Source organism: Pseudopipra pipra, chromosome 4, assembly GCF_036250125.1.
Source record: "Pseudopipra pipra isolate bDixPip1 chromosome 4, bDixPip1.hap1, whole genome shotgun sequence".
Classification (NCBI taxonomy): Eukaryota; Metazoa; Chordata; class Aves; order Passeriformes; family Pipridae; genus Pseudopipra; species Pseudopipra pipra.
This window is the reverse complement of record NC_087552.1, coordinates 38,479,749-38,504,670: the sequence shown is the minus strand read 5'-3', so window position 1 is coordinate 38,504,670 and position 24,922 is coordinate 38,479,749. Positions and strand designations below refer to the sequence as shown.

At 38.7% G+C, this 24,922-nt stretch overlaps 1 protein-coding gene across 19 annotated transcripts in view; it reads right to left on the bottom strand.

Annotated features, from left to right (window-relative positions):
* Nucleotides 1-24,922, bottom strand: part of GALNTL6 (polypeptide N-acetylgalactosaminyltransferase like 6) — a 573,576-nt gene that overhangs the window by 18,796 nt on the left and 529,858 nt on the right. For all 19 annotated transcript variants that reach the window (XM_064652482.1, XM_064652480.1, XM_064652481.1 and 16 more), the window contains 2 exons: nucleotides 14,345-14,452; nucleotides 1,377-1,598 (listed from right to left, as the gene is read on the bottom strand). In XM_064652482.1, coding sequence (XP_064508552.1) covers nucleotides 1,377-1,598; nucleotides 14,345-14,452 — 330 coding nt within the window. The remainder of the gene's footprint in view (nucleotides 1-1,376; nucleotides 1,599-14,344; nucleotides 14,453-24,922) is intronic.

The window sequence follows — 24,922 nt, the reverse complement described above, 5'->3', positions numbered from 1 at the left end:
TGGACAGCAGCATCAAAGATAGAAGAAACTTTAACAACAAAGGAATTCATTACTGCCAAGAAGTAGCAAACAGTTAGACACATATAAATTGAAGTTCTTTTGAACATCTGTAACTGATAGCTTATAAAGAAAAATTAAGGACTGCTACTACCACAGAAAGTTATTTTAAAAATCTCACTATGAGGTAATTTGCTTTTTTAAAAGGAAGTTATAGAGAATAGTAGAGGCGTTTAGGAGTCTATGGTCCAGTCTTAACCACTGGGAATGCAGGGGTGTGTCTGGTCTTACCAAATGTTTTAGTCAAAACTTCAACTTCATCCTTTGGTTTACAATATGAATGATAATTGTCTGAGAGCCCTAAGAACATCTCCAGCAAAATCAGAGAAGGCTAGAACTTGCAGTACATCTATTACTATGGTTTTAAAAAAGGTAGCACAATACACTGAAAGAGCAAAGCCTTCTTTATAGATCTTAATGATCTGAGAGGAAAAGAGCCCTCTGCATGCCACCTTCCCACGGCGTGAAGCCACTGTAGTTCCTGGGGGTAAAGGCCACAGCAATTTTTCAGTGAAGATAAGGAAATAATTTCCTGTCCCTGCATTTTTTGTGTTCTTATTTCTTCTGCACAAAACAAACTGTCAAAGCAAAGTGTGCTACAGCTCTGCTCTTCAGAGAGGTCTAAATGCAGAATATCTTTGATCACAAGTGGAGAGTTTCAGCCAGCTGTTTGCTCACCCCCTGCTCTGGAGTGATGCTCAAATACTGGCCTCTCTTTAGTGGTCTCTCCCTCCCCTCATCCATCAAAGGAGAAACTGAATTTGTCTGCTACTGGTACTCAGTTATGACAGCACCTACAGAATGCAGACAACAGCTAAGCAAAATCAGTCTTTTTAAAAGAAAAGTATCCAGGCCTCACTTGTCACACTTGCATATGTGAGCAAAACAGAGCAAACCTAACTCCACCAGCACACAATTGTCCTTGTAAGGACAGGACGAGATATATAGGTAGATATGCAAAAAACCATGAGCATTGACTTCGGATCTGCTTTCTACTAAGGTGATTCTCTGAACCTAAAATCTTCCTCTGACATGCAATAATGAGTGCTATATACTCTTTTCCTCATTCTTGTCCTCACTGTGCATACATCTTATGCTCTGTAGACACAAAATTGTAATGAATTATAAAGGGGACAGTGATAGTTCTAAGACATGAGAGTTTTTCATTTTAATGGATAGCTCAGGGATTGTTCCAACCACTGTGAACTCCTATAATAACACTACTGGTCACTGGCTTAAGTCTGAAGTAATAATCTTCATTTCCCATAATCTAAAATATTAGACTCATTTAAATTTGATCTAATTTGTGTATTCCTCACCTCGCCCCAGGCAGCAGGTGGAGGTTCCACAGGCGGGTAATATTTTGGGACGTCCCAAGCCACTGCAGCCATGAACCACTTGAAATCTTTACACTTCAGGTGCTTGCGCAGCTCCTTCTGGGCAGAGATATCGCCAGTTGAGAGATGCCTGTACTCAGGCCGTCGCTGGTAAATGTACTCTGCAAACTCATCCATCCATGTCTCTGCCACACGCTTCAGGTTCTGTGCAGCAGAAAAAAACAAACATTAATTTCTTCATGCTTTGAGTGAATGATATTCCTATCAGGGAGAACTAAACAAAGCAAACCAAAAAATCAGTATTCCACACAACCTTTAAGCTTAGGCAGTCTAATTTCTCAGTCTTAAAACATGGAAAAGTACTAGTAAACATATGCTATCTTTATTACATTATTGAGCAAACACAACAGAGTCGTAGTACAAAGTACTCTGCTTTCCTGCTGACACTGATACAGGCTTATATCTGTTGAACATCATATTTTCCTTCATATTCTTCATGCATATTCTTCACATTGGTTTTTGACTAATGATGGATGTTGAATAGAAATTTTGTTTCAGTTGCTTACATTGGTACCTGTTTTTTTTCCCTGTTAGTTCAGGACCTGCTAGCGTGCAAGAATGGTTCAAATTATTCCTTCTGAAGTATTTCACTTTGCATTTGAAAGGCATCTGAATTTTAATCTGTCATCATACTTCTCAAACACATAGCACTTACTACCTAGATTTTAGGGTCAGGTCTTACATGTGCATGTTGGGGGACCTGCCCCATCTCACAGCTGTTTTTGCACAGCTCCTGGACTGGAAGCTTTGCTGTGTCACCGTGCTACTAAGTCTGTGCAAAGGCATAGCACATAACCCTGAAGGGGAGCTGACCTGAAGCAAAACACCTTGTGGGATAGATATGACAACTTTTGGCTTTCTGTGCTCATTCTATGAACATATCTAAGGTTATTCAGGTTCCATGAAACCCAGCTCTGGCCTGTATTCCACAAAGTTTATTTTTATTGGCATTTCATAGGGAACAGAATTACTTATTTTGTTGCATAAGAATTTATTCAAATTATAACTAATTAAATTACCTGACTCAAATTATAAAATAAAACAAATATAATTGTAAGGAAAAATTCTGGATATATTTTATTGTTATTTACCATCAAGGAGTCTAAATAGGCTGGGGGCAAATTCTTCTGTATTTTTGTTTGTTTTTAAAATTCCTCCTGCAACCCAATCCACACAAATTTATATGCAGATGTTGTAGTGGAACACAGGCTTAGTCTATTTTGTATTGCCACAGTTGCCCAATAACCTTTTATCCCACCAATAAAGCGAAATCTCACTGGAAAACATCAAGACACTAGGGTGTTCTTATTGCTTTGTTTGTAAAAACAAGATAATCAAGTTTTATAATATTCTTTTTATAGAACACTAACTGCAAAATGCTGAGATTCACTCTGTAATAAGTTGGAGGACAACATACATCTGATTATTATCAACATAAGGTAATGTTTCTTTTCAGAACATTCTTTGCATCTAAGTAAGTCTGATTCATACTCTGACTTGCTTTCAAGATTCATTTGAAAGTTCCTTTCCTGAATTTTATTAATCCACATAAACTAAATGCCTCTGAACTAATAATGCTTATCTGAATACAAAGACAGCAAGATACAGAACAAAAGAAGTACTTTTAGCTGACACTGCAAGATAAGTTTCTATGTGCTTTCTCTTCATGAAGCAAATATGTTAAAACCTGCAGGGACAAAACAAGTAACATTAAAGCAGTATGAGAATTCACAACATTCATATTCCTATTCAAAAATGGCTTGTGTCCCACATAAGGTTGACTTTTATTGAAATTTCATGAAAACCTAAATAACTTTACAAGAAATTAAAATTCAAGAATACAGGAACTGGGTACAACAAAGAAAACCAAAACAAATTCAAGAACAACATCTAAATGACAATCTCACCTTTCTGGAAGAAAACACAGAAATCTCCTGACAAGTAAAAATACTATGTGATGAGACTTTGCAGATGAGGCAAAAATATTATTAAGAATGTTAAACAGGAAGCCAAAATAATGCAAATATGTGTATTTTCTAGCATATCTTTCACTGTAATGCTGTACACCTCTTTTGCTACAGTGCAAATGCAGTTTAAAACTGTTCTAGAAAATACTTTTTGCAAACACTTTATCTGATAGGCTATTTCCATATTTAAAAAACATACTGTAAAAAGAGCTATACAGTAAAAGTACAGTAAAAAAACCCTTCTCTTAGGAAAGAAAAATTCAAGATAACTCTTGAAGCAAATTGCCTCACCAATATTAAGAATAGTCTCTGATAGTGTTTCTTCTTTAGTTATTTGGCTGCAGTGAAAGAACTGCATTTTGCTTTAGATGATTGCAACTGATAAAACAAAAATATTGATATTATATCTGGTCACTAAATGAAAATTCTCATTCACCAGTCAAAAACTCCTTGTTTTCCAATAAGACCTTTGTCACTGCTTTGGGACCCACCAAAACACAATTCCCCAAGTATTAGGTAGTACACTTTACACAAATCTATTTAAAACTTTGTTTCTCAGTTCTTCCAAGACCATTCCATTGTATGCTAAAAATCGCCTGTAATGAACTTGTATATTATTCTTAGTATGTTTATATATTGCTGTCATAAGCCAAGCTCTTATGAGGCAGCCCTTTGAATTTCAATAGGTTCCTTTTTAAAAATACAAATCCTTGATTTGCTAGGTCTAAATCTCCAGACTGTTTATGACTATGACTGCAAGGAACTCTGTTCCAGAATAGTGGGAAGCTCTTTCTAAAGATGCCAGTTACTAGGAAGCAAGCACTCAGCATCCAAACAATTTAAAGACGTTTGTTGACCTCAGTGTGAGGAACTGGACTCTTAATTGCCTTAAAACATTGCTACTGGGGCGAGCTGTGCAAGCCACCTGCCAGGGGATTGAAGATACTGCTGAAGGGAGGAGGCCACAGCCCACAAGCTGTTAGATTTGTGAGACCCTAGGGGCAAAGTCTTGGGTGTGTGATGCTTTTTAGGCGTGTGCGATGTTTATCTAAAGAAGATCAGTGGCACTCTCCGGGTGTGTGATGTTTATCTCCTGTGGGCCAGGCCATGTCAAAGGAGGCCCCTATGTGCACACCCACAACTACCCTGGAGAAGACCTCCATTTAGACCCTCCCCAAACCTAAATGACTGCAAAAACCAGAGCTTCCAGACTCTGCAAAAGTGGTTTCCCCTCCTCCCTCCATAGGATGGCACCAGGGGGCTTTCTGAAGATATATAAACCCATCGAATCTTTCACGGGCTTCTCTCCCCCACCACTCCCCAATGGACCAAGACACCAGGGACAACAACCATCAGGTTAATTGAAGACTTCTACCTGGTGACTATGAATCTTTATTCTTTTCTCTCTCTCTCTTTCTCTCTTTTTCCTTACACATTTTTCTTGGGTGGCTATATTACAATCAAAATGGTTAAATATCTGTTTTACTCTGCAATACCCTTATTCTTTATATTGCCATGTTACTGTAGATAATAACAATCAAAACAGCTACATACCTGTCTTCCTTTGCGACCAAATTGTTCTAAAATAAATCCTATATATATATATATCTGCAAACACAGATCATCTAGTATTTTTTTACTTTAAATCACTCCAAGGGATTTAATAATAAAACAAAAGTTACTCCTGCCTGGTAGGGTGGGTCATAACACCCAGTTAGCATGGGTTTCCTATCCTTATTACCACTATGCAAACTCAGTAACCATCACACTTCCTTTTAACATAAACATGTCCAGACTAGCAGTAAAACTTCAAATTGCAGTTACTCCCCATGAATTGAATAAAGTCAGGAAGATTTGCTGTTGTGAAAGCTGGTCTGGTGCAACCTTGCACAAAAAAGGTAAACATAATTTACATTCCTATTTGGAGTGCGCTAACCCTGCATGTCCCTGGAGCAAAATCGCAGGCTGTGCAAGATGAGATGGGTGAACTCATGTAAGCTGAAAATGCCCATTCTGTGGCTGTTTAGAAGCAGGATAAATTGCCCTATGTGAAGAACCTCTTAGGATCATAACTTTTCTCTGCAAATTATGGCAGTGAGTTGCTGGGCTTTTATTCACCTTATCATAACAGAAAGGAGCACAAGATTGAGGAGCACAGCCAAAATGAGAGCCCTCATCTCTGAACAGTTTAAGACCCACCAATCAAGTGACTTACTGTAAGGCAAGGATGTGATATCAAGTCCTTTACAAGTCTTCCAGAGCTGCCCTTCCCATAATCCGGGTGAAAGTCTGATATAGTGGATGAAGAAAGGAGGATGGTCACTTCCTTCTTGCCTGAGCCCTAGGTGATGGATGTCAACATATTAAGCCCTACAAGTGGAAATGACTTTGAATAGATACCCAATTTTGACAGACTCCACTCGTAAAACAGGTGCTAAGGAGTTTGATAAGATTTTACTCTGTGTATGTGTGTATACTGCTGCAGAACTTACAAAGGAGTTTAAGAGTCTAGCAGACAAAGCAGCATTTTGTGAACGTCTTATAGCATCATTTAAGCACTCATCTCTTTTTCATCATCATGAGATAGTTAAGTCTCACAGTGAAACTAATCTGCAAAGAATTTAGAACAAACAAATTAGGAGTTGTATTTGAAACTTCTTTATTTCTGTCTCCTGTTACTCTTCATGCAATCTTCTAAAGAAAACTACTTTAAATGCTAGTTTTGCAAATGGCATTAAATGTCTTTATCAAAGTAAGGAGAATCAGCTGTGGCATGTCTTTTTGCTACATCACTCTTGTTTGAATTAAGTCTGAACACTTCATGTAAATGCATGCAGAAAGGAAAAATGAAACATAGAATCACAGAGTCATTATATTGGAAATGACCTCAAAGAGCACCTCAAAGAGCAAACCAGCGCTACCAAGTCCACCACTAAACCATGTCCCTAAGTGCATCATCTATATGTCTTTTAAATACCTCCAGGGATGGTGACTCAACCAGTTCCCTGGGCAGCCTGTTCCAACGCTTGACAACATGTTTCTACAGCAGAAAATGATGTAGCTTAGCTTAGTTGACAAATTCATTGCAAGGCTACAGATGTCCAGATTGGTTACTCTTAATAGGAAAAAAAAGGGGAAAAAAAGGCAATTAAATGAAGATCAATTAAATATTAATTAGTTACATGAATTGACACACAATATAAGGAAGTCATAGAGACTCTAGATGGACATCTGAGGAGTTTCTCAGAACCTATCCAAGAAGACCAATAATAATTTGTTCTCTGTTTTGTCATTTTCAGTGAAAAATTTCTGTATGAGAATAAATAAGGCATAGTGATATTTCAGTAGATGCATGTTTCTATATGTAAGATTGTGGCAGCTGTCATCAAGAAGCTGTGAGATGAATACAACAGTAATGGCAACCACACTGAGTCATCAGCTGTCATCAGTTGCTCATTTACACATTCTTGATATAATTTTAATCACTCATAATTCTTTACCACTGTAAAGACATTTAGACAAGTTTTATTTAAGTTTGCATGAACTCACACACTTAAGACTGTGCCTTTGCTTTGTATTTTCATTCAACAGTAGTCTACAAGACAGTAAGTTACAATGTCACTGATACATGTATGTAATTGTTCAGCCTCAGCTGACATCTAAGCACTCACTCAGTCCCCCTCAAAGGAATGGGAGAGAGAATCAGAAGAGTAAAAGTGAGAAAACTCATGAGTTGAGATAAAGACAGTTTAATAGGGAAAGGAAAAGCTCTGCATACAAGGAATTGATTCACCACTTCCCATGACCAGGCAGGTGTCAGCGATTCCTAGGAAAGCCAGGGTCCATCATGTGTAATGGTTAGTTGGGAGGACAAAAACCATCACTTCAAACGTCCCCCCTTCCTACTTCTTCCCCCAGCTTCATATACTGAGCCTGATGCCATATGATATGAAATATCCTTTTGGTGAGCAGGGATCAGCTGTCCTGGCTGTGTCCCCTCCCAGCTTCTTGTGCACACCCAGGCTGCTTGCTGGGGTGGGGTGAGGAGCAGAAAAGTCTTTGACACTGTGCAAGCACTGCTAAGCAGCAAGGAAGACATCTCTACATGGATAACAGTTTCCAGCACAAATCCAAAACGCAGTCCCATGCTAACTACTCTCCTGAAAATGAACTCTACCCCAGCCAAAGCCAGCACATTAGACTTTAATAAAGGAGTTTAAATCAACTTGATTAGAGAAAGTGAAATAAGGACTTCTGCACTTGAAAAAAAAGAAAATTTTTCATGGGTCATTCTGTTCAGTGAGTAAGGAAGATACATCTCTCTGATCAAATGACTGTCCCTTCTTTTTAAGTGTGTAAGATCACCTGTCAGTTTCAAGAGATGTGATATTACTCAAATAAACACAGTGAGAAGAAAGTAGACACAGGCTGAATGGAAAAGCAGAGTGAGGCAGGGACATGCCAAAGGACAGGTTCATAAATATTACCTCTAAGCAAGGTTTAACTAGATCAGTCCCTAATATGAGAGAGGTAGTTCCACAGTTTGGAGCAGTGGCTGGTGAACTGGCTTGCAATGACAGCACTTAAAATAGAGCTACCTAGCTGTACTGCAAGCCAGCACACCTCCATCCTCTAGTTGCATCTTTTCCAATTTATATTCTAGATGCAGCAGTTAGGCTAATATAAAAATGTAATTCCTGTTCTTAGTTTCTCCAGATGTTCTAAAGTAGATCAGGTGTCACTAAAGGAGCACAATGGTTCTATTATTTGTTTCACTTCACCTGCATAACCTGTTTTTTCTTCTTTTGTGTCTATCTCACTGCATGAAACTGACCCTGATCCCAATGAACAGACTTTACTTTTGTCAATATTAACCTACTACAGGAACATTTGAATCCTGTAATGAGTTCCTGTTGGCCCGCATTTAATCTGAACATTTTCCAGGAAGTGGGATGTCACCAGCTGCTGTAGTCTTATTTGTCATGTTAGTCACTCCTCTCATCAGCCAGGACATCAGAAAACACTTACAATTACGCCAATCAAATATGAATCACCACAGCATGTCTGAGGCCCAACTTGTATTTCAGTTGTGAAATACAAGATGGGATATGACTGCTTATTTGCTAAGAATAACATAACAATCTCGGCAACAACTGACATATTAATCTCTTTTCCTTTCTAGTAAAATTCCAGTGGGGTTATTTTCACTCCACCTACATCATCTTCCTAATATAAATGTCTTCTATTTTTGTTTTGTGAAACACAGTGTTGTTGCTACTTCAAAATGGGTACCCTGTTTACCTCTGGAAGCAGCTGTATTTAATTTGGCTGGAAATAATATAATACACAGTTTGTTTTACATAAAATGTATTTAAAAAGTGCATTGGGATCCATCCAGCCAAGACAACTATACTTCATGTTCCTCTGGAATACTGGTAGCATAATGTTACAATAAATCATCACAGAGGAGGAGAACAAAGTATGGCTGAAGGAACTCATCCAACAAGTATGGATTAATATGCCAGATGCAACAGGGTAAAAACTCCAGAGTGCTCACAGGGAGAAAAATAGTCCCCTCAATTTCATGCAAAGGTCTTTCCATCAGTGTCAGAATACAACCATTAATCATTTCTGTGTATTTTTTCAGTGGAAAAACAATAAAACAGTTCCTGGACACTAATTACAGTCTCGTGATGTTCAGGACTCAATACCTAAGCTGTTCACATAATTTAAGTCTCAATGGGGGTTTTCATACCATTTCCCTTCTCACCTAACTCCCTTTTAACTTAGGCAGTGCTACTGTTTGTCAGTATTTCTCCCTCTTTGGTATCTTATTTTTGGTCCTTTGCACTTAACTATGTCTATAACTTAACTGAGTTTCATTCCAGCAGTGATTTGTGTTTCTGTAAAAAAACCCCAAACCAACAACAAAATCCCTACTAAATAAAGAAATGTCTGCAGGCATAAAAGAAATGCTTCTGCAGGGAAGACAGTATTCTAACTAGGTGATGTATATAAATAAATCTTCTAAGAATTAGCACAGCTGGCAGAGAAGCAAGAGACTATTTATTCTCAGCCTGTAGTCTGCAAATACCTAGAACTGAAATTCCACAGATGTCATCTGAAAACATCCAAGATTTCATTCTCTCTATAAAGGTTTGCATTTCCACCACACACAAAAATAATAATTTAAGATCTATGCGCTGGAAAAAAGGGAAAAAATACAAAAAACCCCAGTCCACTAACTAAAGGCTACACCTCTGGCTCACTTGAGGCCAGCCTGAGGGGCTTGGAGGGCAGGGATGGTCCTGGTGCTGGTGAAGACACTGCCTGACTCTAGTTCTGTGTCTGTGGGAAAGCTGTGGAAAACGGTGATGCTGTAAGAACATCTCTGCAAATTTTCTGGCTGCTGCCATGCTTGCTTTACAGACCCATACCCTGTGGGCACATACAGACCATAGTCCATCCCTGCAGCTAAGCCTGGAAGAGTTTAGGGGCTTGACGCCAAACAGATTCCTCTAGTCTTGTAACTTGGGTTTCACTTCACCTGCAGCCTACAGAACAAATTCTGAAAAGTAGCTACCACCACTTTGATGCTGTTATTGTCCAAAAATGTCTAGTTGTCCATCTTGGTTTACCTAATTCTAATGATGAATTTTTAAATCTCTTAAATGAAAAAGGTTAGAATGGAAACTTAGAAGCTTCACTGTGAATCACAGTTATGATATATTATATATGTGCTGTTGCAAGAAAGTGATACTTGCTTGATTCCTAAATAATTTGCTTGTCCCAAGCTGACGTTGCAGCTGCTTACTGTGACTGCTGAATCATAACTGACTTTTTGTTACAGTCCTTTGTGCTACAGAGGTGATTGCTAAAGTGCCAGCAGTGCTCTCTGAACAGCGCGCCACACCTATCCATTTGCACTCCGGTCACGACAAAACATAGCCATTACCTAACTGATTCTCCTTGGTTCTTTAACCTGCCTGCAAACTGAATATAAAACGTTCATGGACCATTCTAAGAAACTCCAAAATACTGTTTGCAGCTGGAAAAAATCAGACCACACTAGTCCCCGTATTAAAGGAAGCTCTGTCAAAAATGCAAATATGGTCAGAGCACCAGATGGTGTAGCTACGGTGATTTTTCTTTGAAGATCCCTTTTGAATCCACACAAAAAGGCTGAACAAATGGTTCAGGTAGGAGTCTGAAACCACTTTTATCAGTTGAATTCCTGAACCCAAACTCATGCAAGTTCCAATTTAGTGACACTGTGTAATGACAGAAATGTCGTTGTGCTTGTGCCTGTTAAGTCAGAGGACCACTGTGTTCTGGGATCCCATGTCCTGGCATGCAGGGAGGACTTCAGCTTAAGGTTAAGATTCACTATGGTGCTGGGCTAGCATTCAGCTTGAAATTCAGTGGGATTGCCCTTCCCTTCAGAAAGGCCTAATGTGCTAATGTACTGTAATTAATGCTAAAATGCTGTGCAAAAAAATCTGCAAAAAAATTCTGTGGATATATTTTGAAACTGAGTTCATCTCTGCATATCCTACAGAAGAGTGAGATTTTATTGATGTATTTCTTATGGCCTTTAGAGAACCACAAATAGCAAAAAAACAACCAAAAAGCAAATAGGAAACCAAAGAAAACAAATAATAAACTGAGATACACCTAAAAAAAAAAAGCAAATAATATTCTGAAGTCTAATTTCATAGGTAACTAGCTAAGAGAAAATGGCTTAGTTAGAATTGTTAAAAGGGAAGCAATAGTTAGAAATACCACAAAGCAACTAAAATAATCCAGTACAACAATTCACAAGTTTTTAGGACTTGCATAGGACTTTGAAACTTGGAGGATTTGCTTTCTAAACATGCCTTTCCTAAAACAAACAGGCAAAATTAGTCACTGCAGTTTTGTGCAGAGGTTTGAAATGAATGAATAATTATGTGGTGCTTCCAGGTTATAAAGTGGAATCGATTTTGACATCTGTGTGTCTATTTATATTTCTTTATTTGCAATTGCATGTAAATGGAACATTGACTGCTTTTGGCAAGCAACAACATCCTAAGATATCTCCAGAAAAAAATATTCATATTTTTTTCTGCATTTGATTGTCAGAATCTGTTTTATAAATCTGCTATGCATGTTTACAGCTTGCTTTACTTTTGCTCTGCACCACCGAACAACTTCACTAACAGAGTGTTTCATATGTGTATGCTTTTCAATTTATGGGGGGTGTGGCAGCAACAAATATGGATAACCTTTGCAGATCTTGAACAATAGATAAGAAGGACATAGAAAAATGATGTCATGATACATAGTGTGTGGTACACTAATGGCTATTTAGTGATGGGGAGGCAGAACAAAGTTTTTGACAGCTCTCTCATAAAGCATGTGATCCTCACGCCAGGCCACAGCTCGCTAAAAAGATATCTAGGTTAGTCAAGCGTTACACAGCTAGCTGAAACTGTGTGTTGAAACTTGCTGCTAAAAGAGAAAGACAGGTGAAATCCCAAGGGAAGGTAAAATGCTCACTTTAAGGGCAAACATAAGCTGAAACAGCTTGAAAGGAAACCCATGGCATGATTTCGGCTATGCCTGAATTTGTGTAGAAGCTCTGTTCTCTTCCTAATTCCACTCTCCATATCCCTCGTGCTGGTGTTGTAGGATAGGATGGGAAAATCTGTGCATATTTAATGCAGAAGCTGCACAAGGGGAAATTCTCCCTTGATTAAAGAAGGGCATTTGCAATCATTGATACAATCACAGCTGGGCTTTCTAGGGCTCATTCCTTTGTGAACTGCATCTCCTGCATGCTCTTTTAAACAGCATGGAAAAGGATTAGTAAAAACCTTTGTGGAAACTATTTAGTAGTGAAAAGTACCGCTTTTGGCAGTGGGGATAATACTTCCAGATATTCTTGAGTGTGTTACTCATTATATATTTGAACTAGAGGGAAGTTTTAGATAAAATACTCATAAGGTGTAGAGAGCTGAAATATCCAGGCCGCTCCTGTGCATATTTCCCTAATATTATTTTGGCTAACAGCTCCATTTGGGGCATTTTATTTAGAACACAAATGGTATTTATCAAAGGGATTGACACACTGAAGATTAATCTGTCCTTGATTTTCTTTTGCTGCTTTGGATAAGAGAAAGAGAATATTTTTCGGCTTAAAACTACACACAATTTGATGGTCAGGGACAAAAGTCTCTACCTTGTCTTCTTATTGAGACAGCCCCAAACATGAAAACATACAGATGCTCTTGTTCCCTAGGCAGCCTCAATAGAAGGTAAAGAACATTGTACTGGAAAGAAGCTGTGAATCTGAGAATTCAAAGTTTCTTTTAGTGATAAATTTACATAAATTTACTGAAGCATCATGTTTTGGACTGCCACAAGACAGAAAAAACTACCCATTATTTGAATGGGAAGGGTAAGACCCACCACTAGATCTTCCCCCACAAGATAGAGGGTGGTCAGTCTGCCTGGGCAGATATATAATTTTTATAACTGGGAATGTTTTTCAGTAATATTTCATGAGTGATTTATTGAAATCAAGCTAAAATAAATAGTACAGGAAGGCTGCAAACTGTGGCTACCCAATGGTTCTAAGCACTCACAGTGCCACTATGAAAGGCACTTAAGTGCTGAACCACACAAGATGCTAGTAGTCCAAACAGAAATTATTGCATTTTGCTCCTACAGGTAATGCATGAGACAGCATATTCTCTAATGAGATACTATATGCTGTAATAAAAAAAAACCAGAGAATGAGGTTTGAATTTCTTATTTTGAGCTGTGTGTGATTTTTGCAGGGGATACCATAAATAAAGCAGTTTAATTCAGGCAGTCCAAAAATCTGGATGGTGCAACTCTGATAGTACACAGATATACTGAGGGAAGATACTAATCTCACAATTTAGTCAATACAGTTTTTATCCCCACCACTAATCCCATTACTCAATTGTGTGATGCTCTTTTAAGGCAAATCCTTCTTTCTGTCTAGCCAGCTGTCAGGTAAGCAACACAGGTGGCCTCCTTTTTCTGTTGCAGTTAGTACAGCAAGCCTTGTCCTGTGGTGCTGAAATCATGGATATCTCCCCCTTAAAGCAAGAAATTCATTCTTTTATTCATACCACATTTTCATTATTAAGAAAAAATATGATTCATAAAATATTACCCTGTGGCAAAATATGCAGACTTTAATATTAATGCCATTTTATTAAAAAAAATTCCTCTAAACCAGAAAAGATTAAACTGAAGCATGAAAAAATACGAGTATCTGCCTGGAAGCTACATCTGTGCCCTTCATCTCCCATCTTTTGACATCCCGTGAACATCTCCATAAAGTTACAGAACATTTTCTCTTGAGTCCCTCATGGATATGGATGTGTTCAGTAGTCTTTGAGAAATGTTTAGAGGTCTTGTAATTTCTCACTCTCACAGCTCCAAGCTGGCTGTATTCCACAATCAAGTTTTACACAATAATCAAATAGTCACTCAAATCATTGTTACTCAGTCCTTTTGCCTCAGAAAACATCCCTTCCATGAGATTCAGCCTGTTCTGCTGACTGATAAGAAAATGTGCATTCAAATTGGTCCTGCTTATAAAAACTATGACAGACAACACTGTGCAGTCTGAGAACTGCAAGCCTTAGGTTATTCCTAGGTTCTTTTGAATCAGCATGAAACGTCCTTCTGTGCTGAGACGTCCAACCCTATAATTTTAAGCTTCTATTTTATTCCTGGCAATCTTATCTCTGAAAGGCAGAATAACTGCAGTAATTGCACATCTCATTTCAGAAAAATAAAGAAACATTCATTTTCCATTGTAATGGTTTACTGGAAACTGCTTCACAGGAAATGAAGAGACTGATGATGAATGAAATTGAAAACCAGCAACACCCAATTACTCACCCGTGCTAGGCTGGTTCCAGAAGGGACTTTATATGGGACATACTTCCTGTAGATATGTCCAACTCGAGAGCATGGAACATCATACATGCCACCTCCACACATCCACACCTGAAAAGGAGACAGAAAGCAAGTGAAAGAATGATTCCTGGAAAAAAATTAGGCAAAAAAAGGCATTTTAAGTAATGTGTATGTGAAAATGACACATCATTCTGTACTGACCCCTCCCACAGTCATGGTGGCCTTCTTGGCATGCTGGTAGGTGGGATGTGGTAACATGGCAGACTGTCCTAACCTGAATCTCACTGTAAAAAGCAGAGTATGTTCAAAATCAAATTATAAAATGTACTTGGATTAGAATAGAATGGTTTGGGTTGGGTTGGAATGGTCTTTAAAGATCATCTAGTTCCAACCCAATCCAGTATCTAACAATGGTCCTCCTGCAACACAATCAAGGCATTATTGTGTCTGTTGTTTAAAACCTACGAGATCAAAATTTTAAAAGAAGGCTATGTGATTAAAGCAAACCATCAATCAGAAGAAATATTTTTTTTCTGAAACACATAGCTTATATTTTGAGTAGTGAGTACAGAGCTCAAATATTAAGATGCTCTTCATTATGTGAAGATGCTTTTCATTTTGTAAAGAAAAGGGAACAAAAATCAATCTCCTTCTGATCTAATTTACGCAGGCAGAGAAAGAACATGCTACTACGTTTCATCGTTAACACTTTAAAACCGAAAGAGACAGAACTATCTGGAGTACACAGGTCTGATGTTTCAGGTTTGAGCAACCAAAGCTCAGTCAAAACTGGTGGGAGCTGTAAGCAAGTACTTCGCAGTCCTAAAAATCAAGCTGTACCCTGATGGGCAGCAAGTAGTGAATTTTTCACAGTTCTTCACCTAGGATGCCTAGGCTTTATCAAGTGTATGTGAGAGCAAGGTCATGTGCCATGTCAGAAGAACTATGGCAATCATGCCAACCAATGGACATGATTTTCTATGCTCCAGCAATGCAGAGCTCTAACATGGCTATTAGATGACTTATGTAGCACCCTAAGAACATTCATAACTTTATAAAGAAAATCAATTTGACTTTGCAAATCAGGGAAATGTAAAACAATAACCCCCCAAGCAGAATCTTTTAAGTATCCTAAAACCACACAACAAGAATTTGAAATTAATTCAGAATGAAAACATCGCTATTATAAAAATTGCTTCCTAATCCTGGATAACTAATTTTTTTCCCCTCACAAATTCAGAACAGAATGACTGTTACTCCACGTAAGAGACACTTGGTCTCAGCTTTCAGCCTTTCAACTGAAAACAAAAAATATCTCAATCCCCTCCCACACAATTAAAACAATAATCAAACCAAAGCTGAGAAAGAGAGAGGGCTTTTCCTTTCTATATCTCTTCACATGTGGACATACATAAAGATGCTTCACTAAACATCTCCATGAATTTGGATGAGAATTTAGGTCCGTGCACTACATATATGAGGGAATTTTAGCTGTATTTGATGCACTCTGGAGCAAAATGACGTGAAATAAGTTTGTGACTGAGACCAAAGCAGAGCAGAACAGGAGCAACTGAAAGCAACTGAAAGTTTCACCAACATGTTTCATACAGAAAAGAATTAAATCATAAGTTAACATGCTCTGAATTGAAACAATAGTAACCAGACCCTTAAAAAAAGGTACTGGAAAACATGACGCGATCACATATACTTGACATTCTGCATGAAGCCTGCAGAGAACAATGTGCATCTCTGCACTTTTTTTACATTTCATATTCCATCTCTTTTGTCCTGCCCACCAGCTGGCTGTAGCTACTGGCTTTTTGAAACCATGGGAAAACAAAATTATTAATTCCATTCATTTAGAACATTAGTGAAAATGGGCAAGAGTTTGGCCTCTTTCACTGCGCTTGCCTGATTGTGTTACAGTGGGTATAATATCTCCTTGCTCCTGGAATTCAGCCTCTCAGACTGACTGTGCTATTCATACTGCGAATGGAGAAAAATGGGTTAGAGTGAAGACTTGAGTTGCAAAGTGATTTAGGTAGCTGCTTCTTATGGCTCATTTGTGTATTAGCCCTTAGCTGTTAGCCATGGCATCCAGCTGAGACCTGGTAAAGAAATGCTTTAGGATCTAACAAACCTAAATACACTAGTGTAAATGTTGAAGGAAGGCTTGAAACCAGCAAAAGTGGGGCTTTGTCCTTAAGTTCCATGGACACCCATGTGCAGTCAGGTAGGAGCTGCTGCTTACTACTTCCCATCACAGAATTAACTAAGGCATAGGAGCTCTGGGTAGGTGCTTCTGGTACATGGTAGCATCTCAGCTGAGGAGACAAATTTTGCATGTTAGTAGCATGGCATAGCAAAGACAGCTGTCCTGTGTATCACTCTGCCAAATGGAAGCCTGTATGCTGATGAAATGAAGTACCTATTTTGGTACCTATTTCTGCGTTGAGGACATGTCATCTGGTCTCCTAGTGAGCACAGTCCTCAGGGAGGAGATTTATTGGTGGGAATGGAGACCCAAATGAATGCTCTGCCTCCATGCCAAAATAGCTCATTAGTATCTAGAGCAATCTTGCATGTTGTCAAGGCATGTGGACATGAAGATCATTTGTTTTAAAAAAAACCCATTTTGTAAAATGTGCCTCTTAGATAAATCTTGAAATCTTCACCTGTTTCATCTCATGTCAGCTAATTCACTGGAAAACATGTGCATAAACATAGTAAAATATCACAAAAATTACAGTGCTAAAATAATGTTCACCTTTCTAACAATACTTCATTTGTATGTTACATCACTTGTACCTTTTTTAGTGGGAACCTCCTCTCTCTGGCTATCTTCAAACAATCCACTGCACCAACGAAAGTACAGACCTATACTTAGGATTTGTTCTTGTTTTTAAATGAAGGTGTCATTTCAAAGGCTAGACAAGTTATTACAGTGATTAATCAAGGCTTCTTAGCCTTTATAAAGTGGGCAGCATAGCAGTTTGACTCAAAGGTCAACGCTTGAATAAATTTAAAAGACAAGAAAGCAGAAAAAAAATATATATACAGGCAAGTATTACTTTAACTGAGGCAATGAGAGCTGAAGCAGACATATACTACATTTCCTCTAAAGCAGTAGCATAGCAGCTAAAAAAAGGAGAAAAGAAATTAAAAAAAAAATCAAAAGTCAGATATGCTGAGGCAATAACAAGTGGGAGGAAATAACACAGTGTTAGGCTTATATTTGATAGACATAAAACCTGAAAATGCTGTGCTGCACCTGAGGTATGCTGTGCAGGGTAATTGAAATGAATCTTGGGTTGCCTTGAAGGACATTTAGCAGCTGTTCCTGTTTATCTTTCAGCTTCAGAGTGATATTAAAAGCATTTTTTATATTTTCCTGGGAAGATCAATTCTGGCAACTTCGCCTTTAAAATGTGCATTTTTATGTCACATGTGCTAAATGCAAGAAATTGGAGAATGACTTCTGTGTTAAATATTACAGACCTCCAGTGTACCATGCAAGGAATTCAGGTGCTGTGGGACATTTGGCAAAATGATATCAGAGGCAATGAAATTCTCAGGATCGCAAATGTCTCCTTCTTATAAAAGCAATGAATCTGGTCTGCAGCTGACATAAAAATTGAAGATGAAACCAAAATAATGCAATTCCAGCTTGGAAAGATCAAAATAAGAGTAGTTTATGTGTCAACTAAATACTATTTCACAATTTATCTTTATATAGCTCCTTCCAACAGAATGTTGCAAAACACTTTATAGGGATGGTTGAAAGCAAAAGACAGGCATTAACACAAGCTTTAAAAGAAATTAAGCTGTGGTTATGTGGCTTTGTTCCTGACTGGAGCTCAGATGTCACAGATGCATTTTTTGGATCTGTTCTACAGCTCCTGTGGGATTTTGGGTGAATCACCCTCTTTTCACATCACTTTTAAAGACATCTTTGTCTTTAAAATTGAATTCTGCCTTCTCTTGTGGTTTCCCCTCCTGCTGCCTTATCTCCTTGGTTTATGAGTGTTCCAGCCAGGAGACTATCTGGAAAATGTAAATACTGTGCATACAAGACTGAGACTCCAATCCATATCATACACCGTAATCATAATTACTGTAGCAAGAGACTCATGATTTTTGAGCAGTGGAGGATGTGTTGCTGCGGAACAGGAACATAAACATACAGCAAATTATGTAAAGGATTTAAATGGTATTGAATGGACTTTGGATCAGGCTTCAAAACTAATTGAGAAATATACTGCTGCTGAGAGCAACAAGACAGACAACAGTGAGAGACACTGAAACGGACAGAAAAAAACAAACAGAAAAAACCCAACCCAAACCAAACCAGTAAACTGGTGGAAGAGGAATATAAAGTATTTCGTACTAAGGTGATGGCTTGCTGCTCTCCACATTTGTGCAAGAGGGATGGAGAAAGGTATTACAAACAGGAGAAAGGTATTACAACAATGAGGCTGAAAAAGTTGTAGAAAATAAGATTATAGAAACCTTTTGGGATTTTTCAGTCACTCTTATTGAAATAGAAGCCAAAAGAACAGATTTGGCAGTAGAAGAAAAGGAAAAAGAAGAATATTTTCCTGTGAACTTTTATATGTAGTGAGAATGTTCAGCTACCTGAAAAAAAATTTGAAAAATAGGATCACTGACTGCAAACGGGTTCACAAACTGCAAAACCATTTACTGGAGGTACAGTGGGATTTCCTGTCGGGGATATTAAAATTGTACTGTGTAAACTGGGAACTGATGACTCTGGGTATTTCAACAATACTCACCAGCACCTCTAAAATTCTGAGAAAACTCGCAGTATTCCACATTTGTCAGTTCTTCATATAGATTACAACTGCATTGACAAGTGGTAATGCTCCCCTACTCCCTATCTCCTGTCAAGACTGACAGCTGTGGAGGGAATGAATAATGATTATGATAATAGTGATAAAGGGATTAATGAACTTGGAGGTGTGTTTTGGAAAACAGGGATGAAGAGAATCTGGAAGATGTGTTGGCATGGATAAGGATAAATCAACTCTAGATACAGGTGACTAGCTTCAAGAGGAGGGATCTCCATTGGCGTTTTTGTTAAGGTATGACTTATGATGCCTAAGGAATGTCCAGTGTAAAAGATTGGGTTTGTGTGGCAAGGTTTTGGTAGCAGGGGGGCTACAGGAGTGGCTTCTGTGAGAAAATACCAGAAGCTTCCCCCATGTCCAACAGAGCCAATGCCAATTGGCTCCAAGATGGACCAACTGCTGTCCAAGGCCATCATGATAGTGATAGCACCTCCAGGATAACAGATTTAAGAAGGCGAAAAGTTACTGTGCAATTTTAGCCAGAGAGAGGAGTGAGAATATGTGAGATCAACAGCCCTGCAGACACCAAGGTCAGTGCAGAAGAAGGGGCAGGGTGCTCCAGGCACTAGAGCTGAGATTCCCTTGCAGCCTGTAGTGCAGACCATGGTGAGGCAACTGTCTCCCTGTAGCCCATGGAGTTCCGTGGTGGAGCAAATATCCACTGGCAGCTCCTGGAGGACCCCATGCTGGAGCAGAGGAAGAGTGTGAGAAGTCTTCCTCCTGAGAAGGAAGAAGCAGCAGAGACAACATATGATGAACTGACTTTAGCCTCCACTCCCCATCCTCCTGAGGGCAAGGAGGTAGAGAAAATAAGGAGTGAAGTTGAGCCGGGGAATAGGAGAGGGGTGGGGAGAAGGTGTTTTAAGATTTGTGTTTATTTCTCATTGCCCTACTCTGATTTGATTGGTAATAAATTAATTTTTCCCCAAGTCAAGTCAGTTTTGCCCATGATAGTAACTGGCGAGCGCTGAGGAGCCTGTGTCCAAATGGGAACGCTTTAAAGCATGGAGGGACGTATATGGCGTGTGAAGGGACTCCATTTCATGGACTTGCTCGTTTATACCTGGTTTTAGGCACCGTTTCATGTACTTTCCCCACTTGGCTGTATTAATTCCATTTGTTTGTATGGACTTGCCCGGGCTTGCCCAGAGCTGTCTTCCCACCAAAAGCTGTTTATCCTCTCACTTTCCCGCTCATCCTGCATTGATTGGCTGAGAAGTACTGCAGTGCGGGGTGAGTCCCCATTGGTTCCTAATGCCCAACTCCTCCCACGTTCCTCCTCCTTTCCTGTGTTCCCCTATCCTGTTTTACCCTGAGATGCCAATCTCATGTTCCTCCCCTGTTACCAAGCCCCCCTGAACCAGACCCTATATAAGTCCCTGCTCTACCTCAATAAATGGCCATTGCACCCCGACCTTCCATCTTGTCGGACTCCTCTGTGCAGTGTTGCGGTTCTACTCCCCCACCCACCAGACTGTGGCAGGTGAGTGATCTCTCCCTGCCCTTACCTTCACTGATGAGCCTTTTGTTATATTTTCTCTCCCCTGTCCAGGTGAGGAGAGGACTGACAGAGCAGCTTTGCTGGGTACCTGGCATACAGCCAAGGTCAACCCACCACAAGGAACTTCAAGAAACACAGGAAGTTAGTATCTTTCACTACTCTATGTTTTAGTGATTACTACATAAGCTGTATCTGTCTAAGAAATTTAAATTTAGGATTTCCTAAATAGTGGCTTCCCTTGTTATTGAGAAGAGATGTTATTAATCAGGTGGGTTCCAGTGTTTTGCCAGCTTTCACAAGTCCAGCACACGTATCGTCAGCAAGATGTCATACGTCTTTTTAATTAAGAAAAAAATGATCCTGATGCTGCCAAAAAAATAAAATCCTGCACATTTTCCTATGTAACAATTAATCTAAGAAACTATTTAATAAAGACTATTTAATAAACTATTAATAAAAATTAATACAAATTTAATAAACACATGGTTTGTGGCTGTGAAACCATCCACTGAGTGTGTATGTGTATGCTCTGATTTGGAAACACGAGTTAATCAGAATGGCACCCTGTGCTATGCTTGCTGCTGTCCTCTGCAGTGATGTTTGCAAGCAAGAAGAGAACAAAAGAGAAATATGTTTGGTTTTGTAGTGTGGAAATAAAGGTCAAGCAAATTTTTAAGCAGCAACTCTTTTTTTACCTGCCTCTGTGTGTTCCTGACCACTCAGCACCTGGAATAGACATGCCTGAAGTTTGAGGAAGCTCCTTTTTCTGCTGTGGCACAATTCCAAACGTTACAGAAACATTACAAAGCATACTGTATTTTGGAGAAAGTTACTGAATGTACAATGAGATAATGCAACCTCCCCCCCATAAAAAGAAGTTTGGTGCCTGTCACATCAGGTCATACCTAGTGAAACAGCTGGAGACAAAAATCAAAATGGATACTTTCCCCCCAAGCTTCCCAGCCCTGAGTACCTTTCCTCAGTCTGGTTCAACCTCCACTTGTCCTACTAATCTAATTTTTAATTGGTCCTTGAACTCTGTCTTAGCATGTTGAATTCGTAAAGCAATATGGCTACTATTAGTAATTCCTTTGAGCTTGCACATCTATAATTCCTTAAATTTAAACTGTTGATAAAATCTGAGGCTAAGACTGGATCCAGCTGCACCCAGGCTTCTCTCTGAGAAGGAGTTTAGAAAGCAAGGGAATCCTTTCTGCACCTTATGACTCAATGGAAGGGCTTCTTTAATAAACTTTGCCTAAAAGCCTTCCACTCCCCCCATGATGGGCCACACTTTGCATTCATGGTGTCTCATTTGCTTTGTAGCAAACGCTCCTGTAACTTGACTCGTGGAGATGACTGTGAATGTCTCTGGTATAGAAATGCAGAGGCTCTTGGTTGAGAAGATGCTTTTCTTTAAGAGGATCTTGATTGTTAAGTGATCTTTTTCTTGCATAATATGTGAATGTTTCTGTGGAGTCAAGTTCATTCCAACATTTGGGCAATTCTCCAAATAACTTATTCTATGTCTGCCACCACTGAATTTGAACATATAAACTTGATATTTGATACTTGACACACACACTTGTGAAAAATCTTCCTGAACATACCTGAAAGCCTTCCTTTGCAGCAAAACATTGGCAGTGCTAATTAACAACATGCCACAGCCTACCTGGATTCTATAGTACCTGGACATAATGTTAAAATGTTAAACAGAATGGTTACAGTTGTACATCAATCCACAGAATTTAAAATGCATCACTGAGGCTGGGAAATGGTTTGCAAACACTCCTCACTCCAGCTCACAGAGCAGAGCAACGAGTTCAAGATGAATCACACACTACTTCATTTCAGGAAGCACAGAGCTTTTGCTCTGACATTCATTCCTCCATAACTGCATCACTGTATTTGAATTAAACACAACAATCTTTTATCTGACATGAGGAAGGTCATGTCATCAGCACAGTCTCCATTTATAGCAGATATACTGTTTACTGATTTACTCTTATAATGCAGCTCTTGCGCAAATGAATCTCACAGTTAAAAACAAGACATATGAAGAATGTAAAAGGAACACTGTGTCTATCTCTGAGATTAAAGATCAGTCTGAAACAGTCCTCTATATGCGAACTTCACACAATTGTGGGACATTTTCAATCAGCTTCTCTTTGCAATTTCTTAATGAAAACCAATCATATTTTTACAAAATACTTAAGAATTAGTTGAATCAAAGAAGAAATGTGTGAAAATAGCTAACTATCTGGTGGTTACAGATGTTCTTGTGGCAGGATACTTGAAATAATTATTTGGCAGGCAAATTAATGTAAGACATGGCATCGACACATGGCACTCATCCTACAACAATTCCACAGGCCATAGATGTAACACTCTAAGAAAAAGTAAATTGTAGTTTCAGATTCACTCAAGTAGCCACAAAAATTGAACCAGTATGGCTGTTTGGCTTTTTCACTGACTTTGTAACAGTTTGCAAGTCCACCACCTTACCAAGTTTTGCGAATAAATCTGGTAAATTGAACCGTCTAGCTAACTTGTCCTCAGTTAAATAAGTTTTAGGATGACTGAATCTATAGCTACAGTAAAAACTGTTGAAGCAGAAACCTTTCCCAAGGTGACAGTGGTGATTCTGACATAATAAACCCCAGTCCTTTCTGTTTTTCCCTTCCACCTCCATGATTTTTCTCCCTTTTTTTTTAAGGAGAAAAACAGCAGTCTTTTTAAAACATACATCTATTAAATTCTTCCAATGGGAAGTTACTCCTATTTGGCAATCATCATTAAAGACTATTTTTTTTCTTTTAACACTAGTAAGAAAGGACAGGGATCCTAATGTCATTATTATATTGATGAGATGGATCCAGAGATATGACTGAAATGAGACCAAATGTGACACAGCTGCCTCCAAAAAAAATTTGTCAGTTGAACAAAATACACTGGGACAATCTGGTATCTCAATTTCCAGTTGTGTTACCATGGTTTCTATACAAAATCTGGAGAGCACTACAAGTATATTCTTTGTGATGATAAATAAAAGGAGTATTTGAAATAGGATAATAAAATCATGGGTTCAGAGACCATTATGACAGCTACAGGTAACTACTTACATTTGCCTCTGAAACAATCTAAACAGACAGAAGGTAAATCAATATATTCTAAATATATGGTCTAGCTATTGGGTTTTCCCTGCCTTCTTGTTTTATTTTGCTGAGGTATAAAAATGATTTGGAGAAATATGAGAGTAAGCCAGTTAATGCAAAATATTTTGCTGTTCTTGGTAACTCCTGTAAAGGCAGCCTGGAAGCCCAGTGTTGGCTCACACTGTATGTTTGCCTCAGCACTGTTGTTTTAATTGCTGTTGAAACTCAGATTCAGCAAGATGTATGATATTAGTGTCACGGCTGACACACTGAATTTATTTACAGAGCTTTAAACTGACAGAATCTGGAAGTACCTGAAGGTAAATTTGAATTCTAATTTCAGTTCCAAGCTATATTCAAACACGTTTGACTCAGTTCATCCATGTTATGAAATTCTATCAAATCATTGGAAAACTTTGCATGTAGAGACTGTGAGGCAAAGTGCTTGTGTCTTTGGGTATACTGGAACAAAATTAACTCAGTTTTCAAAACTAGACATGTTAGTCCTCATCAAACTAATACAAATGCCTGTTTTACATGCAGAAAGTAACAAGACTTTCGAGATGTAACTGATTTGAATACACATGTCTACATAGAGGATATGAGGGTATACTATGGCTTGTTGTACTTAACCTGAGCACTTGACAATTCCCCATGTGTCATTATAATAATTTAAATGCAATTAAAAAAAATCTGCTCTTGAACAGTTGGCCTGCAGCTAACAGCTCACAGCAGCTGAGCTGCTCTAGTGATCCACTGCTACTGAAAGGGGTCTTTCTTCCTATGACTTTCTCTTTCCATTTCCATACATTTCCCTGAGCTGACTCCATGGGACCCTATCCCCAGAGATGATTAAACTTGTTGATTTGGGCAGAAAATTATGTCCTTTTCTTTTTTGCTGTAATAGTTCTCTCTTGGCTTATTTATGCTCAATGCCTGAGTATAAAGTAAACACAGCACCTGAGAGAAGGTAAATGGAGAAGACTTGATGAAAGGAACAAGGTAGGACTTTGATGGTGGCAAACTACCACATTCT